Genomic DNA, 18,543 nt, shown 5'->3' with positions numbered 1-18,543 from the left:
ACCATTGTAAATTCCCAGTAGACGTCACTTGCGCTTGTTGTTTCCTCGGCTGTTTTAATCCTTAGTCTTCAGTTTTAATCCTCAGTCAAAACTAAACTAATTGTGTAGGTTTAAGCTTTGGAGAGAAAAATTGTGTGCCTTAAATTTAAGTTAAACTATGTTTTTAAAGATTAACATTCAGAGAACATGTTTCCATATTGCTGATGCCCTAAAAATGGCATATACCAGAAGTCTTACCACCTGAAGATTGACATACATCAATCTTATATAAATAAAGCCTCCCTTTTCTGTGGATAGCTGAGCCAGCAATTGAACTTACTACCTCTTCCTAATGCAAATAAGATAAAAGAGAAAGCAAAGCATACATATTTGCATCCCATACTCAACTCAAGCAACAGTCTCTGAGCACATCAAAAATCAAGATTTTAGGCTGCTAAGGTGGAAATCCTTTGGCATGAAGGATCAGAGCAGGGGAGACCTTTCAGATTGTGGTGTCTGATGTTTTCTCCTGGGTTCCACTAATGCTGGAGAGGGGAACAGGGAGTTAGAAGGAAGAGGGAATGTTGGAAGACATTTCCCAAGCTGGAAGATGCTAGCACACCTTCCCCCAGTTCTGTTAAGTTCCTGGAGCAGAAACAAACCAAGTGTTATACTGGAAAAATTTCGGCCCAAACTGTCTACTAGCAACAACAGCAACAACAACAACAAACCACACTCCACACAACTAAGGGCGGAGTAGGGTAATTTATACAATGTGTCCTTCCTATTCCGACATCCACTGCACTCTCCCCTGCCTCGCAGGACAGTGTCCCAACTGTCCTTAGCGCTCCTCATGCCGCCTACCGGAGAAAGCAAATATATTTCAGAATTAGAGGGCAGCAGAAGCTTCTATTTCCCCCCAAATCTATACTTGGAAAAACTCTAAGGCAGAGGGAGCAAAGTTCAGTTTTCACGCCAAAGAGTATCTTTCTCTCTCCTGAAATTCTCTCCCGCACCCTCTTGTATCCTGTGTCGAAAACAACTGCCAGAGGTTCTTTTTCTTGGTCCGAAGAAAAAAGACTGGCCAGACTAAAAAGGAGGGACTTCAGGGGGAAAGTAGGCTTCCAGCCCTGGGCTGCGGCCCAGAGGGGATGATGTCACCGCTTCTGCACCGAGGGGCCTGGGGGTGGGGCGGCCAAGGGGGAGCCCGCGCCGCGACTGCAGCTGCCAAGGGAGCATTCCGAGCCCACGTCAGGGGAGGTGTCCGGATAAATAGGGTCCCGCAATGGCCGTGGCTGGCTGCGCTCCGAGCTGCGGAGTCCGGGACTGGAGCTGCCCGGGCGGGTTCGCGCCCCGAAGGCTGAGAACTGGCGCTGTTCGTGCCCTGTGTGCCAGACGGCCGAGATCCGCGGCCGGACCCGGCCGAGATCCCGCTTTGCTACCGACTGGAGTTTGGGGGAAGAAACTCTCCTGCGCCCCAGAGGATTTCCTCCTCAGCGAAGGGACAGCTAAAGACGAAGGTGGCAGGAAGAGAAGGGCGCTTTCTGTCTACCAGGGTCGCAGCGCGGGAGGGCAGTGCCATGTTCCTCTCCATCCTGGTGGCGCTGTGCCTGTGGCTGCACCTGGCGCTGGGCGTGCGCGGCGCACCCTGCGAGGCGGTGCGCATCCCTATGTGCCGGCACATGCCCTGGAACATCACGCGGATGCCCAACCACCTGCACCACAGCACACAGGAGAACGCCATCCTGGCCATCGAGCAGTACGAGGAGCTGGTGGACGTGAACTGCAGCGCCGTGCTGCGCTTCTTCCTGTGTGCGATGTACGCGCCCATCTGCACCCTGGAGTTCCTGCACGACCCCATCAAGCCGTGCAAGTCGGTGTGCCAACGCGCGCGCGACGACTGCGAGCCTCTCATGAAGATGTACAACCACAGCTGGCCCGAAAGCCTGGCCTGCGACGAGCTGCCCGTCTATGACCGTGGTGTGTGCATCTCGCCTGAAGCCATCGTCACGGACCTCCCAGAGGGTGAGGCCGGAGGAAGGATGGAGGGAGGCGAGGAGGCCCCCAGGGCTGTGGCTGCCACTTGAGAACTAGGCGGCCACACCTAAGGCTGCTGGGGGCTTCTGAGGCTTGTAGGAGGTGGGAAGAAATAGGGGAAACATTTTCTTCAGAAAAAGTCTGGTTTCCCCCGTAGGAATTTTAGAAGCTAACGAAGGGCGCTGCACCCCTTAAGGAAAAAAAAAAAAAAAAAAAAAGATTTTGCTTACAAAGGGAGCCTTCGACGATGTTTGCATTTACAGTAGTAACAGAAATGATAATAGCAGTAAACAGGTGTTGCTAGGTGTCTGAGCAAGTGTTAAACACATTGCACGTTATTCACTCATTTAATGCCCAAAATAATCTCACTAGGCAGGTGCCAATACTCGCTCCATTTAGTGCTACTTCTTAAAAAGTTTTCTTCTGAAAAGCAGTAATGGTCATTGCTTCCCACCAGGAGTGAGATTTGTAATTGCAGTTTCCCTGGAAAATTGTGAGGTCTGTTTCATGGTCGTTGACCCCGAGCCAACTACTGTGGCATTTTAGTTAACCCCATCTCTACTTCCACTTCCTTCTTTTTTCTTTGGTCATTTGATTGTTTTTCTAGGAAGAAGGAGAAGTTTAAATTCACTTCTTGAAATGAAACCTATGAATATTTTTGCATTATTTTATCCAGGCTTTCTCTGACTCAGGTTACCCCACATTTAAAGAGACTATGATATCGCTGTGCTGGAATCTCTGAACTTATTCCCAGAACATTGCCCTAAACATGAAGGAGGAGTGGTCAAGTGAATGGGGTAAATGGAAACTCCTCTCTAGTTTAGAGTTTTAGGGGGAAAAAAATATATTGATTGTTTAAATTATATAAATAATAGAGGGTTACGCTTGGTTTTGGTTATATACCTCTGAACTGTTTCTGCACTGCAAGATATGAGGTGGGGATTTGGAAATATTTTGGTTACTTTGATTAATATAAACTGTTAACTTGGAAAATCGACATTTCAATATGACTTTGGGAGAGAGTGATGTGATTTATCCAGTTGGGTTGTATATACCAGTGAAGTTAAATGGAGATACATTCACATCAATTTGTGCTTGGGTAAGCGAATATTCCCCCAGAGGATCTCTTTCCTAAGCCCTGGATATCATTATGAAAGGAGAAGTCAACAGTCACATGCCGCTTTTGCTATATAAATACATATTTTTTTTAGATGGATCCTCGCTGTGTTACCCAGGCTGTAGTGCAATGGCACAATCTCAGCTCACTGCAACCTTCGCCTCCCGGGTTCAAGTGATTCTCCTACCTCAGCCTCCCAAGTAGCCAGGATTACAGGTGTCCACCACCTTGCCTGGCAAATGTTTGTATTTTTAGTAGAGACAGGGTTTTGCCATATTGGCCAGACTGGTCTCCAACTCCTGACCTCAGGTGATCCACCCGTCTCAGCCTCCCAAAGTGCTGGGATTACAGGCGTGAGCCACCTCACCTGGCCCATTTTTACTATTAAGTACTCTTCTTTTGTGATACTGTGTTAGTTTATATCTTCAGAGGGCTCCTTATACCAGCTGGGTGAATAGACCAAATCACCAACCACGCCCATGAGGTCTTATTTGTGTTTCAGATGTTAAGTGGATAGACATCACAGCAGACATGATGGTACAGGAAAGGCCACTTGATGTTGACTGTAAACGCCTAAGCCCTGGTGAGTTCTTTCTTCTTGGATGTTCCCTCTACTTCTCCTCTCCAGAGTGATTTCTGTACTCTTTCCAACTTTCTGCCTCTTTTGCCTTTTTTAGATCGGTGCAAGTGTAAAAAGGTGAAGCCAACTTTGGCAACATATCTCAGCAAAAACTACAGCTATGGTAAGTCATCTGTGAAAGCCATTGACTTTTGAGACTTGGTTCATTACAAAGCTGGAATCTCAATACGGTTGCTCTCATGAAAGCTAGTCACAAAGTAAACAAAAGGTTGACTATTTTTCTAGTCGATTATGGGAATTCTATTAATATATGGCACAATAACAACTGCAAAATGTCTTGCTTTTCTGGATAAATCAAGTGCAAACAAAGGAAATGATCCAGGTGATAACAATTACATGCATCAGATTAAAAGTTTGACAACTTGATCCTCCTTGTCTTGGTAAGAAGTGCTGATCAGCCTGGATGGCACATCCCACCTGTTCTCTTCCTGAGTTTTTACTGCTGCAGAAAGAATGGGAAAGTGGATCTGATTATCTGAGAGTCGGAGAATTAAAGCCCATAGGCCCAGAGAATTAAGATCTGCCTGCATATCCTTTCACTTGTGAATAGCTACAAATATTTAACATCTTAAAGAAATTGTGAAAAAATATGTTAATCACAAAATCCTATGGTTACACTATTGAAATGGTTTAAATGCCCTCCTCTCTCTTACTTGAAAGAACCACTCAGCATTTTCTTTCAAGAATAAGTCAATCATGAAATTTGAAATGCTTTAAGTAATTTAAATTTCACTATTGTCATCTGAAAGTAATTTTAATTAACATATATTCTTTTTCAGTTCAAAAAGAAATGTAAAAGGCAGACATTTTAAAAACGTCTGTTTGGGCTGGCTACTTTATATTTCATTGCATGTCTTAAGTTATTTCTGCTGAAATAACCTAAAGTGGTTTTAGGGAAAATGCTTATTTTGTTTGCTGACTTAGTTTTCATCTTGCAAATTGAAATTTTGTATCAGTAAGAAACTTTAGGATATATATCAGACGTGAAAGTAGGAGGATCACAGAAACATAAAAATCTGAAAAAAGTAAGCTCTTACAAAGCTATCAGATTTAAGGGTCATATTTAGCCAATATGGGTAATTCAGCAACAACAAAAAGTAGTTTATCTTTTCCTGTAGCTTTTTTTCTTAAAGCCTGCTTTATGTAGATACCATCCTAATCTGATTTACTTAGTCCCTCCTCTGCCAAGATCCGGCCTGCGATACTAATCTGAGTTTCACTGTCATGTTGTTCTCTTGGGTGTTATGGCCTTGGAACGACCTTGATGAAGAAACCATTTTGTATTCAAGTCCTTTGGTGTATTCATAAACTGGCTGCCTGAAATGGAATCCAAGACAGAGCCATATTAGGCTGATCACAACTCTATGGGAGGCAGTAATAACAAGAGACCACAAAAACCAGCATTTAAAACTTGGTCAGAGACAGTGACATTAACAGCCATCTGTAATAACAGCTCTATCTCTGCTCACCATGGGTCTACTTTGTCAGTCTGTGAAATTAAAAGTAGTCCTCAGAGACTCCCTCCACTTCAAAAATGTTATGACTAATAACTATCTCTGTAAAACAGAAGAAGCAGAAGCATCAGATGAGTATTGGAAGGAATGCAAACCTTAAGATGACTTCTGAGCTGAAAATACATGATCCTCACTTCGAATCACCACAGGGGAGAATACAAATACTGTGAATTTTTTACTGACCTAAAGGCAGAGAAAGACTAAAACCTGCCTTTCCATGTGCTTTCCCATCTTGCAGTATGCCCCAGAACATTTAAGACAATGTTGACAATATAGGACACTATCCATTTAGCATATGACTGTGTGGGCTTTTTGCCTGCACTCAGGCCTCTTGGACATAACCATAATTACAGGAGTGATTCTTTAAGGAGGCTCAGAAGTTGGCATGAATACACCATCCCTAGTTTTTCCCCAAAACCTTCAACAACACTTTTATCTATTTTTAAATTGCAGTTATTCATGCCAAAATAAAAGCTGTGCAGAGGAGTGGCTGCAATGAGGTCACAACGGTGGTGGATGTAAAAGAGATCTTCAAGTCCTCATCACCCATCCCTCGAACTCAAGTCCCTCTCATTACGAATTCTTCTTGCCAGTGTCCACACATCCTGCCCCATCAAGATGTTCTCATCATGTGTTATGAGTGGCGCTCAAGGTAGGCACAAAGAGGCAGAAGGAACTGTCTGCACACTGTTAGAAAAACCTCAATCTCCGTTAGCAGTCATGGTTTAAAAATATAACAAAAATATGCCAATGGCTTTTTAAAAAAATTAGTTTAACAGATGCCTCTGTTTGAATAGCATATATTCTAACTGTCAATTAATTCTTCACAGGATGAAGGAAAAATCAAAATATGAGTATTTGAATAGAGTCTTTAAAAATCCATTTCAGGCCGGGCGCGGTGGCTCAAGCCTGTAATCCCAGCACTTTGGGAGGCCGAGGCGGGTGGATCACGAGGTCAGGAGATCGAGACCCTCCTGGCTAACACGGTGAAACCCCGTCTCTACTAAAAATACAAAAAAAAAAAAAAAAACTAGCCGGGCGTGGTGGCCGGCGCCTGTAGTCCCAGCTACTCCGAGGCTGAGGCGGGAGAATGGCCGGCACCCGGGAGGCGGAGCTTGCAGTGAGCCAAGATCGCGCCACTGCACTCCAGCCTGGGCGACACAGCGAGACTCCGTCTCAAAAAAAAAAAAAAAAAAAAAAAAAAAAAAAAAAATCCATTTCAAAATTCATTAAGTGATTTCAAAATTTATAGGCAAGTCAATTATTTTAAAGAAGAGCAATTCTTTTCAAATCATTCAAACAAGTTTAGAGTCACAAATACTAAATTCTTAAGGCCACTTTAATAGCTTACAGATCAAGTAAGTAGGCATCTGAGACTATAGTTCCGCATGTTTCCATATAAACACTTTACAATATTTGATAGAGTATTGCACACACACACACGCACACTTTAAGATGATTTCTGAATCGAATATGTGATTCTCAATTCAAGCATCACAAGGCAAAGCATAAACAAATATGTATATGCTTCACACACACTCATACACACAAATTCTAGCTGGGTGTATTTGTCTTCCTGGCCTCTCTTTCCTTCTTCTTATTTATTTATCTATTTATTTATGTTTTTGGATATTGGTACATTACTTATAATATAAAGTCAAACTCTTGAGCCCAGACTCCATGTTGGGCCCTGTAAGTTGATTGCAGTATACTTCTCCAGCAAAATCACTCAGTTTTACATAACGAGCCATCCCTCCCATTCTCTGCTGTTAATGCTCACCTGTTTCTTCTAGATATAAACTAAGACTATTCTTCCGAAAAGAAACCAAAAACAACTTTGAGAACTAACGTCACTTTTCTATATTCTATCAGTACTTGGGTGCCCTCCTTGCAACATGGGTATCACCGTGTATTCTTGGTTTTAAAGCCAGACTCTGCTTGTATCTTGTCTCCCTAAAGAAGCAATCAGTGATTCTGGACTCATCTCTACCAAGGTGTTTGCATCTGCTGCAGTGCTAGAGATGCGGTTGCGGATACCAGGCTGCTAGTCATTTCATTCTATCTGGAGAGGTGAATGGATTATAATCCATTCCAGTAAAAACATTTTTGGATAATTGGGATTTATGTCCTCACAAATGATTCTAATCAATTGGTAAGGGTATGTAAAGACGATTGTGAAAATAAGAGAGGAAATCTGCTTTATGAGACCTGCAAAACTGGTGTAAAGTTACACTTGTTAAAACCATGCGATGCAATAGTGGATGTAAAGATAAATAAAACGGAGGAAAAACTCTTGAAACAGGTTTTAATGCACTTTATATTATACTATACAATAACTTTCAAATGGATTAAATAGATAAATATTGTAAGAACTTAAAAAAAAGGATAAAATTAGGTGACTAAATATATCTGAAAAGCAAAGTAATTTGTAAACATAAAAGTAATGTAAGAAATTACAAGGAAAAATATCAATACACATATTTGACCGCATAATATTATACACATAAAAATCACAAATAATGATAGAAAAGCAAATAAAAATTGATAAATATACTTGCAAAAGATATGAAAAAACTGTACTCTTACTAAAGAGTTCATAAAATTAATATTTAAACATTGAGACCATGATATAGAAATATATGTACATAAATTTATATAGAGAAGTTCAAATAGTAACACAAATATAATACAAATAGTAAGTAAACATTTAAAAAATTATCTCCTTGATTCTAAATCCAAATAAAAACAAGATTCCATTTTCACCTAATGCTTAATGTTAATGAATTGGATAAAAGAGCAACCATTTTGAAAACAACTTGGCACTATGCATTGAAAATCTTTTTAAAAAATACATACCTTTTGACTCAGTTATTCTATTTTAAAAATCTGTCCTAAGAAAATAGGCCAGTGCACACTACTGTATACAGGGTTCTCCAATGCAACACTGGTAATCATAGCTAAGCAAAAGTGAATTCAGCAATAAAAAAATGGCTGGATATATTATGGATATCCATATTTATAATATTACATTATTAACATTATATGTTTTAATTATTCTAATTACATCAGAAAATTTAGATCATAAAATGACAAAAGGAAATTTACAGATCATCTAAATACACGATGTGGTCTAATAAATGTAATAAATATTGTTACAAGGGGGAATGAAAGGAAACACCAATAAAATTAAATGGTGGATATGTGGATTATGGGGTAAAGGGTTATTGAATAATTTTTTTAAATTTTCTGTAATTTTAGCTTTTTACTTTTGTAACAAAAATCTGCTTACTAAGATAATTTGTTTTCAGGATGATGCTTCTTGAAAATTGCTTAGTTGAAAAATGGAGAGATCAGCTTAGTAAAAGATCCATAGTAAGTATCATGAACGACACTGTGAAGATGGATGTAAGTGCACATAAAAGATTTCTTTAGAATTGGGGAATTCTTCCCATTGTCTCATCTCCAAGCTCTCATAAGAGCCAGCAATAGCAACAGTATTTGTCTTTTGAATAGGCCATTAAGAGTGTAGCTATTCTCACTCAGAATTTTTACCAGGAATCTGTCATTCAACTTCAAAGGTTGTGAAGTTGTGTTCAATACTAATGTACTGGTTATTTCCAAGTTAAATGAGCCTTTCGTTTCTTTATTACATGTAATTGTTTTAGTGAACCATGAGATCCTTGAGCAGACTTAATATCCATTGAGACTAAATCTGACTTATATTTGGAAGGGTGGAAATATCTGATAATAAAACTTACCCTATCACTATACATAGCAGAATCTTTTCCTATATTTATAATAACTTAAGACTTTTGTCAAAAATCATACACAAAAAGTAATTGTTTTGCAGTCAAATCTAGGATTTTTGTGGTAACATCATAGAAATATTGGTAATTCAGTTAGAGGAGTTAAATAATTTTTTTGCCCAGAAATGTGAAATTACAACCCAATCTAAAGACATCAGGTAATTGGTTTGAAATTTTTAAAGCTTCCCTTCTCTGCAAAATACATCCATATTCATTAAGAAGAATTTATGTTTACAGGTTCACAAAACATATTGCTACTGCCTGTACTCTCTTAGTTTGCACCAATGAAAAGTCCTGGGCAAGAGGAAAGTATATATTAACAATGACTTATGGAGAATGTAGTTAGAACACAGCCTCCCCTAGTCAGTATACTTCTGAATAAGAGAACCAAACACTATTGAGTTAAGTCAGAGCTACAACTCATGAGCTGCTCAGAAGCATGCTTAGTTCTATTAGACAGGAAATTCTAGCAGGATTGGTTATCTGGTTTCCAGGACTACAGTAGATTAGAAGCATCAATACAGAAGGCAAGCAGACCGTGAGAACCTGAGCTTGCTGAGAGGAAAGCTTTCAATAATCAGAGCTGTGGGACCATTCACTTTTGCAGCATATTTTCCAATAAACTTCAGTAGGAATTTGAAAATATCACCACATGATAGCAACATACTGTAATGAGTTTATTAGTTTAGAATAGACTAGAATTGTGTCGTAGCACAGTGGGGACAATGTTTTTCTTTTCATTGCCTTCCTACTGCCTAGAATAATACCCAGCTGATGACTGTGGTCAAACTTTTGGCTGAATGAAATCGACTCTAACCAAGCAGGGACATATGTGTTAATATAAAGCAATGACAATTCAATCGGACTCACTTTTTTGTTGTTCCTTACTTGAGCTATTTAAAGAATAAATTTTTTGCTATCAGAGAGACTTGATTTTTCAGAATGACTCATTTCCCAATGATTCTGGATAGCTAACACGTTAGTGGATGACTAGGTATAGAAGGGGCCTCTGTCTTCCTTTGGATGTGGGAGAATGAAGTGAACAAACCCCTGACTTCCTAGTGACATGGGGTAAACTAATGCTAGTAGCCATGAAATAAGAGCCTTTTAGAAGACTTTGCACTGTAGGAATGTTGCATTATGGGGCTAGTGGTCAAAAGTGCATGGGTGAGGGTCTCTGGCTCTGGAGTCAGAGTGGGTGAATTTGAATCCTGACTCTGACATGTACTAGCTCTGTGGCCTGCAAATAACCTCTTTGTGCTTGTTTCCTGCCCCTGTCAATGGTGCTTATTTGGAAGGACTGTTGTTTCAATGAAATGAATGCACGTGAAAACTTCATCACACACTGAGCACTTTCCGAGTCACCTGGTACCTGATAAGGGCTTGACATAGGGTAGCTATTACAATTGTTACCGTCATTAGTATATTACAGTGAAAAACTTGCCTTAATTTTGATATTAGCTGAGCACCATAAAGGGATGAGATAATTTAACAGTCATGTTTACAAATTGCCTTTCAGCAGTGGGAAGAGAGGCTGCGGGAACAGCGGAGAACAATTCAGGACAAGAAGAAAACAGCTGGGCGCACCAGTCGTAGTAATCCCCCCAAACCAAAGGGAAAGCCTCCTGCTCCCAAACCAGCCAGCCCCAAGAAGAACATTAAAACTAGGAGTGCCCAGAAGAAAACAAACCCGAAAAAAGTGTGAGCTAACTAGTTTCCAAAACGGAGACTTCCGACTTCCTTACAGGATGAGGCTGGGCATTGCCTGGGACAGCCTATGCAAGGCCATGTGCCCCTTGCCCTAACAACTCACTGCAGTGCTCTTCATAGACACATCTTGCAGCATTTTTCTTAATGCTATGCTTCAGTTTTTCTTTGTAAGCCATCACAAGCCATAGTGGTAGGTTTGCCCTTTGGTACAGAAGGTGAGTTAAAGTTGGTGGAAAAGGCTTACTGCATTGCATTCAGAGTAACCTGTGTGCATACTCTAGGAGAGTAGGGAAAATAATGCTTGTCACAATTTGACCTAATATGTGCATTGTAAAGTAAATGCCATATTTCAAACAAAACATGTAAGTTTTTACAGTATGTTTTATTACCGTTTGATATCTGTTGTTACAATGTTAGTGATGTTTTAAAATGAGATCGAAAATCTAATGCTTCTAAGAAGGAATGGTAGTGGAATGAATGTCTAAAAGATCTTTATGTGTTTATGGTCTGCAGAAGGATTTTTGTGATGAAAGGGGATTTTTTGAAAAATCTAGAGAAGTAGCATATGGAAAATTATAATGTGTCTTTTTTACAATGACTTTTCAGCTCTGTTTTTAGCTAGAAACTCTAAAAACAAAAATAATAATAAAGAAAAATAAAATAAAAAGGAGAGGCAGACAATGTCTGGATTCCTGTTTTTTGATTACCTGATTTCATGATCATGATGCTTCTTGTCAACACCCTCTTAAGCAGCACCAGAAACAGTGAGTTTGTACCATTAGGAGTTAGGTACTAATTAGTTGGCTAATGCTCAAGTATTTTATACCCACAACAAGAGAGGTACGTCACTCATCTCACTTCCCAGGACATCCACCCTGAGAATAATTTGACAAGTATAAAAATGGCCTTCATGTGAGTGCCAAAAATTTGTTTTCTTCACTTAAATATTTTCTTTGCCTAAATACATGTGAGAGGAGTTAAATATAAATATACAGAGAGGAAAGTTGAGGTTCCATCTCTGAAATGAGAATTACTTGACAGTTGGGATACTTTAATCAGAAAAGAAGAACTTATCTTGCAGTATTTTATCAACAAATTTCATAATTGTGGACAATTGGAGGCATTTATTTAAAAAAACAATTTTATTGGCCTTTTGTTAACACAATAAGCATGTATTCTCTATAAGGCATTCAATAAATGCACAACGCCCAAAGGAAATAAAACCCTATCTAATCCTACTCTCCACTACACAGAGATAATCACTATTAGTATTTTGGCATATTATTCTCCAGGTGTTTCTTATGCACTTATAAAACGATTTGAATAAATAAAACTAGGAGCCTGCTATACATGTGTTTCATAACCTGCCTCCTTTGCTTGGCCCTTTAGTGAGATACGTTTTCATGTCAAGAAAGCAGATACCACCTCATTTCTAACAGCTGTGTTACATTCCATAGTATGCATTACTCAACAAACTGTTGTGCTATTGGATACTTAGATGGTTTCTTCACTGACCATACTGAATAAACATCTCAATAGTCAAATGTCTGTGTGTATCCTTCATTAGTACCTTGGGATACGTTTGTTTAAATAGCATTTTCGGGCCTAGGAGTATGCTCAGCAAGGAAAGTTCTTGATCTTGTCAATTATGCCCCAGAATGCTTGGAACATCGATGGATGCAAACGCTCATTAAGTGTATGGTGTATGGAAACCCTCGCTGAGATTGTTTCTCCTTCTCCATATTTATCATAAATTTAAAGTTGTAACTGGTGGCCACCTTGGACAAAACTCCTCCCTTCATCTGTGAACCATCAGCTGACAACATTCTCAGCACTTCCTATACTCCTGGCCACTGGGAAATAGTGATTTGAGCCCCTCAAAGTATATAAATAAATGAATGGATGGATAGATGATTGATAGATAGACAGATAGCAAGATAGATGAATGGATGGATGGATAGATCGATAGATAGATAGATAGATAGATAGATAGATAGATAGATTTCTTAACTGCCAGAAAAGCCTATGCAACCTCCTCTATTTTTTAACAATTAAACTTGATAATGTAACTGGTTAACTATAGGAACTGAAGAATTACAGTATAGCAGAGCTGCTAATAGATGCTCTCTGTCTAGCCTCCTTTTAAGATACATGAGAACTTACATAAATAGCCTTAGTTCTTACTTTTCAGCTCTAAACCAATGCAGTCTGATCACACTTTTGGTTTCTCTCCTTGGATACCGATATGATTGCTTATTGCATTCTTACAACAAAACCTTGGATACCTATAAGATTGTCTATCGCATTCTTACAACAAACCCCCTAGTAGCTTGAGGTTGGGGTAACCAGTTCCTGAGTAAAAAAGAAGAGCACGTTTTTACTGCAAGGATGTACCTGTTATTACTACCAATTCAAAAAGCAAAAATAGTTATTTGGAATCATGGAATGAAAAGGTTGAATAAGACCTCAGAAGTCATAACCTCGCTTGTTGGAGAAAGGTTGTGTAAGTTTTTCTGACTTCTTGCACATAGCTAGAGACCAATTCGGGCCTTCAAATTTCCTGAATTTTGATTTACCAGTCCAAAGTCCACTGATTTTTTGGTAACATAAATCTAGGCTGCTAGAGGGACTGCTTATTTATCACCATAGAAAGCAACAGGATAACAAATTTCTGCTTCTTGTTATAGTCTAATTTATGCTAATACTGACCATATTTCCTAACGGAAAATACTTTTGAAAAGCAGTTTACACTGAAAGATGTATTACGTCATAGGGAGAGGCATGCCAACCAACAATATATCAGTAATTAACTGATATTATTAGTCATAATATCAGTTAATTGTCAACTGTGTGATTTAACTGATAAGGAAGCATGCCATGTTCTCCAGATGAATGAAGTACCCAAGATAGAGTAACTGCTTTAATTTAAAGCACCCCAAAGAAGATGCTGAACCCTAGGATAGCAATGGAATATCCCCATTCATTATTCAAACAACAGAGATAAGCAAAAAAAAAAAAAGAAAGAAAGAAAAAGAAAAGAAAAGAAATAAAACAAAAAGACCCAAAATGTCAAAGTAGCTACTCAAAATGTCAAAATTAGCATTTTGGTGTCAATCCTCTGCGTCTTTCTTTCTGTTTTGCTATACGAACTTAATAAGGCAGCGTGAAAATTGCTCCACGTAAAGAATGCAACAGTAGGTTTATATTGGACGGTTGCATGGCTTGGATGTATCAGAGTCTATTTTACCAATAATTTGTGAAAATGGACTTTTAAATGTGGTTCTCAAGTCATGCCAGGGTAAGATAGGTGTTTGTGACACAAATAACTTTCCTGCATTATTGAATACTAAAGACCATAAAAAATGTTGCCAGAAGAGAGTGCAAGGCATAGGCTGGGGGCAGTGGCTCACACCTGTAGTCCCAGCACTTTGGGAGGCTGAGGCGGGCAGATTACAAGGTCAGGAGATCGAGACTATCCTGGCTAACATGGTAAAACGCTGTCTCTATCAAAAATACAAAAACTTAGGTGTGGTGGCGGGCACCTGTAGTCCCAGCTACTCTGGAGGTTGAGGCAAGAGAATCTCTTGAACCAGGGAGGCAGAGGTTGCAGTGAGCCAAGATCACGCCATTGTACTCCAGCCTGGGTAACAGAGTGAGACTCCGTCTCAAAAAAAAAAAAAAAAAAAAAAAAAAAGAGTGCAAGGCATAAATATTTTCTGTACTTTAATGAGCATGTGTTACTTTTATAATTATCAGATACTACAAAAATATTATCACAGAGGGATATATAGAATGTAGTTTGGTTTAAAGACATTTAGACATGCTAATTTGAGAACTATTCCCTTGATCGTACGTGTTTTCGTCTGGGTTCTCAGAGAAGCAAATGCCAAAACAGAATTAAATGTGCAAAATGCCTGTGAGAGAGAATGAGGAGGGATCTGAGTAGGGCTGAGAGAGTTGTCAGAACACAATGAATGTCCACCCTGAGTGAAGGAGAGAGGGAAGAGAGAAGAAAGGTTGGGTAGAAGCATTCCAGACTGCTGCAAAGTCTAAAGAAGGTTTGGCAAGGTTATCTGGAAGTCTGGAGTCAGTCATCTGTCGGAGTCCCCCTTCTCCCAGAGATAGCTCTAAGTACCCTGCTGTGCTCAGTCACTGACTGGGAGCAACCCATCGGTAGTGTGGTCTTGCTGCAAAGGTGACAGTGAATTTCCGGGTGCAGAGCTAGAACCCTTATCATTATGACCTCTGCAATTGGAGGTTGTGATTCACATTCTCATGCTCAGCACACTATGACAATCATAAAAATATTAACATTTGATCACTACACTTTTCCAGCAAAATCTATAAACTAGCGTCAAGCAACAGAATGTCTCTGTCAATTTCTGTAACCAGCAGCCATACACTATTCAATCCCTAAGTCTTGGGCTTTTGTCTTTGTGCTTTTTCGTGTCTTTTTCTTTTCAAATTTATTGAAAAAACAATATGTTGATCACCACTACAGATCTTACAGTATTTATTTGCTTTGCTACCTGAGAGAAATTTCTGTCTACTGGGATGCAAGAAAATATTTTTAAAGAGGTAATTAATGGCAAGAACAAAGCCATGGTGTGTAATTTTGCCTTTACAGCATAAGTCTAATATATTTAGTTGTGATATTTGTATGAGAACAATTTTATAACTCAAACATGCAACTGCAGTATCTCAGTGAGAACAATTTATAATGGCTACTATGGCTCACTTTAATGACATATTATGAAAAGGGAAAACAGTTAAATTGTTTATTAACAATTAAATTCAGCTAACGGAGCAGGCTTATAATCAGAGGACTATTCCTAAATCTCATAAAATTATAAGAACTTGAATAATATAACCAGGTGCAAAGAACTGAAGTTAAGCAAAAAAATAATATTGAGTAAAATGTCACCATGGTTTCAAAATAAATCTAAAATAATGTTGTTGATTCAAACTGATGGACTTTTAAAATTCACTAACATTTTAATAATAATTCTAACCATTTAAAATATTTATTATGTCATTGAAATATTTCAGCAGCTGAAAAATTAGGCAGACAATTGCTGAGTCATCTTTCTCCTTTTTTGAAAAGCATAAAATGTCTGGCTTTGGAGGTCATCCAAAGTAGCTTCCAATGGTTGAGCAGGTTCAGACACAGTTCAGATAGGCGTCAGTGTCAGGAATCCCTTTCAGTGTCCAGAAAGGGCACCAAGACAGTTCAGCTAGAGGGCCGCAAATAGAGGACAACATATTTTACAAAATCTGTCCATCTTCCACAGGGCATCCAAGGAAGGTACTGAAGAGCATTAGGCTCAAATCAAGAATGCTTTGGGTGTCCTGTCATGGAGCTGGGCTGGATGGACTGGGTGTAGACATCAGAGAGACTCTGGCTTTAGGGTTAAGGTGCACAACTGAGCCAGTACTAGAGAATGGGGACTGTTCTGTCTGGGGGAAGTCAGGTAGACACTGACCTCATGCCAGCGAAGTCATCCTCATGTATTTGGTTGATGCGATAGAGGTGCTTTCAGCACAGATGTCCCATTGCCTACTTACTAAGGCTGTCCCTGAATTTGGACCCACATCCCCACACTCCTGGGTATCTCAGCAGCTGACAGTTCTCAGCCCCAAGCTCCAACTTTTCCCATTGATTTTTCAGGTCATACTTGCCTTAGCCACAGTGGTCCAGGTCATGCTTTTACCACCTAAAGTCCAGCCAAAATTCAACACCAGCCCATTTGGCAGAAGCCCTGGTGACTTTCTAGCCTTTTAAAATCTTTCTCCCCTAGGGGCAAGAAGATATTTGCAAGTACTGCTAACCCCAGTCCTTACATGCCTACCTCTTGCTATTGTGATCCACCTACTAAACACAATCCCCTCTAGACCAAGACGAACTCAACTTAAAGCTTAGTTGGATAGATCTCTTTAGACATTGATTATTCGATTTCTGGCTACTTCAGTTAGAAAGAAATGGCCTTTCTCTATATCTTGTGTATGAAATCTTTGTACAGCTTTAGTCCCATATACACACAACTGAGTGTAGCTTGCCATCTGCTGGTGAAATACGATATCACTTTTAAGAGAGTTTTGTCTTGTTTCGTTTTTTCCCCCAATGCATTTGAAGGTCTGGATCATTCTTGAGGTAATAGCAGTGTGCCACTCAGCACAATCATAATATGAATATCCAAATACCATTAGGCCATGGAAAGCATCAGATAATAACACTCAACCTGCAGGAGCAGGGAAGGTGAAGGAAGTGAGGAAAGTGAAGATACTGACTGTACTTATTTCTCTGCACAATCTAAAGGAAGCCGATAATTGATTTGCCTTATTTTTTAATGCATTCTGAGAAAGATTGAGAAATATCCTTACTGATAACTCCCATGTATGTAATTAGATTTTGTATAATTTAACACAGTTCACAGGCATGCTTCTCAAACATTATGTTGGAATATGAAAGTACTGCAGTCAGTAATCTGTTACTAATGTAGAGGGATCAAAGCTTGTGAGTGTCTTATTTTTATTAATATTAGAGTTAAGAAATTAGATTGAAAACTTAATCATTCAGCAACATTATTCTCACTCATTTGCAATCTAATATTTCCCCTGACTGGAATGAAAAGGAGGGTGTCACGGCTAACATGCTGGGAACCGCATATTACTCTGGCTATGGGCTTAAGAGCATGCCACTGCAGAAAACATCATTCAGAGTACATCGTGAGAGAGGAAAAGAAACAAAAAGAAAAACAAAAATTGGTTTATTACCTTCTTGCATTTTCTTATCCTCAGGGAGTTAGGTACACTGCCTGGACTGTCGGACTGTACTACAGTTTGCAAACGATATAAATCTACATGTCATCCTTTCCTCATTTTCTGCAAGAAAATTTAGAGTCAAAACTCTGACCAATTTTAAATATATATTAGGCAGTGTGCATTTGTATTTAACTCAACTCCTGGCTTTATTTGATCTCTCCTACTCTCTTCTTCCCCACATTCCATGTTCCTCCCTCAATTATCTTGTTATATATTGTGTGCATTTATATACCTTAAATCTTTTCTGGAAGATCGGGTAAAAATAAACATTAAGATTTGTTTGGGGAATATATTTTTATTGTTATTATGCATAGCCATTCATTTTTGTATCTTGAGATGAGTTTTCCTCCAAAGCATGTTTTTCTTATTATTCCTCCCAGGAAGCTGTGCCAAATGGTTACATATTGATGTGAACTTATGTATTATCTTCTCAAAGTTCTAGGAAAAGAAAGAATGCACTTAATAAAATAAATGACAGTGCTATACGCTAATCTTTCAGCAGTTATCAGTTTCCATATTGAAGTGTTGCACACAAATCACAGAACTGGAAGATGGGCCTTAACTTTTACCTATAGACAGTCTGACTGAGCAAGTAAGCAGTCATCAAACATTTACAGAGCGGTGAGTTAATGAACAAACATTTGTGACAGGGTTAAAAATATTAACTCATGAGTAAGCTTTCTACCCAGCCCATTCAAGGATTAAGAATTGCTGGTTAAACCAAAGGTTAGGAAGAGAATAGGAAGGGGCTGAGAAAAATATCAGGACTTATTGTGCAGCTTCTTCTGAACATGATGAACAGGCTGGAGTGTAAAGGCGGGGGTTGTGGGGTGGCCTGGGGCAGCAGCTGGGGGTTCAGCAGGACTCTCAGGTCAGAGATGCCCAAGAAAGAGTTTAGGGAATTTTGTTATTGTTATA

General features: G+C 39.2%; 2 protein-coding genes across 4 annotated transcripts in view; one reads left to right on the top strand and one right to left on the bottom strand.

Moving 5' to 3' along the window:
* The first annotated feature begins 1,345 nt into the window (after positions 1-1,345).
* SFRP4 (secreted frizzled related protein 4) lies at positions 1,346-12,347 on the top strand. Its single transcript, XM_033193664.1, has 6 exons — positions 1,346-2,004; positions 3,636-3,716; positions 3,811-3,876; positions 5,741-5,939; positions 8,596-8,659; positions 10,613-12,347. The coding sequence occupies exons 1-6, from the start codon at positions 1,560-1,562 to the stop codon at positions 10,796-10,798; spliced, it is 1,041 nt and encodes a 346-aa protein (XP_033049555.1). The 5' UTR covers positions 1,346-1,559; the 3' UTR covers positions 10,799-12,347.
* A 5,553-nt stretch (positions 12,348-17,900) lies between these two features.
* NME8 (NME/NM23 family member 8) overlaps positions 17,901-18,543 on the bottom strand; it is a 47,343-nt gene continuing 46,700 nt past the window's right edge. For 2 of the 3 annotated variants that reach the window (XM_033193654.1, XM_033193655.1), the window contains exon 17: positions 17,907-18,063. The gene's annotated coding sequence lies outside the window, so the exon portion shown is untranslated. Of the gene's footprint in view, positions 18,064-18,543 lie in introns of all 3 variants that reach the window. The other variant, XM_033193653.1, reaches the window with a different exon arrangement.

The sequence above is a fragment of the Trachypithecus francoisi genome, unplaced genomic scaffold (genome assembly GCF_009764315.1).
Source record: "Trachypithecus francoisi isolate TF-2019V2 unplaced genomic scaffold, Tfra_2.0 Lachesis_group4, whole genome shotgun sequence".
Lineage (NCBI taxonomy): Eukaryota > Metazoa > Chordata > Mammalia > Primates > Cercopithecidae > Trachypithecus > Trachypithecus francoisi.
The sequence above is the reverse complement of the archived record's forward strand: the minus strand, read 5'-3'. Positions and strand labels throughout refer to the sequence as shown.

Coding starts and splice junctions, on each gene's coding strand:
- SFRP4 (XM_033193664.1), top strand. CDS start 1,560: ATGTTCCTCTCCATCCTGGTGGCGCTGTGCCTGTGGCTGCACCTGGCG. Junction 2,005..3,635: donor CGTCACGGACCTCCCAGAGG/GTGAGGCCGGAG, acceptor TTTGTGTTTCAG/ATGTTAAGTGGATAGACATC. Junction 3,717..3,810: donor CTGTAAACGCCTAAGCCCTG/GTGAGTTCTTTC, acceptor TGCCTTTTTTAG/ATCGGTGCAAGTGTAAAAAG.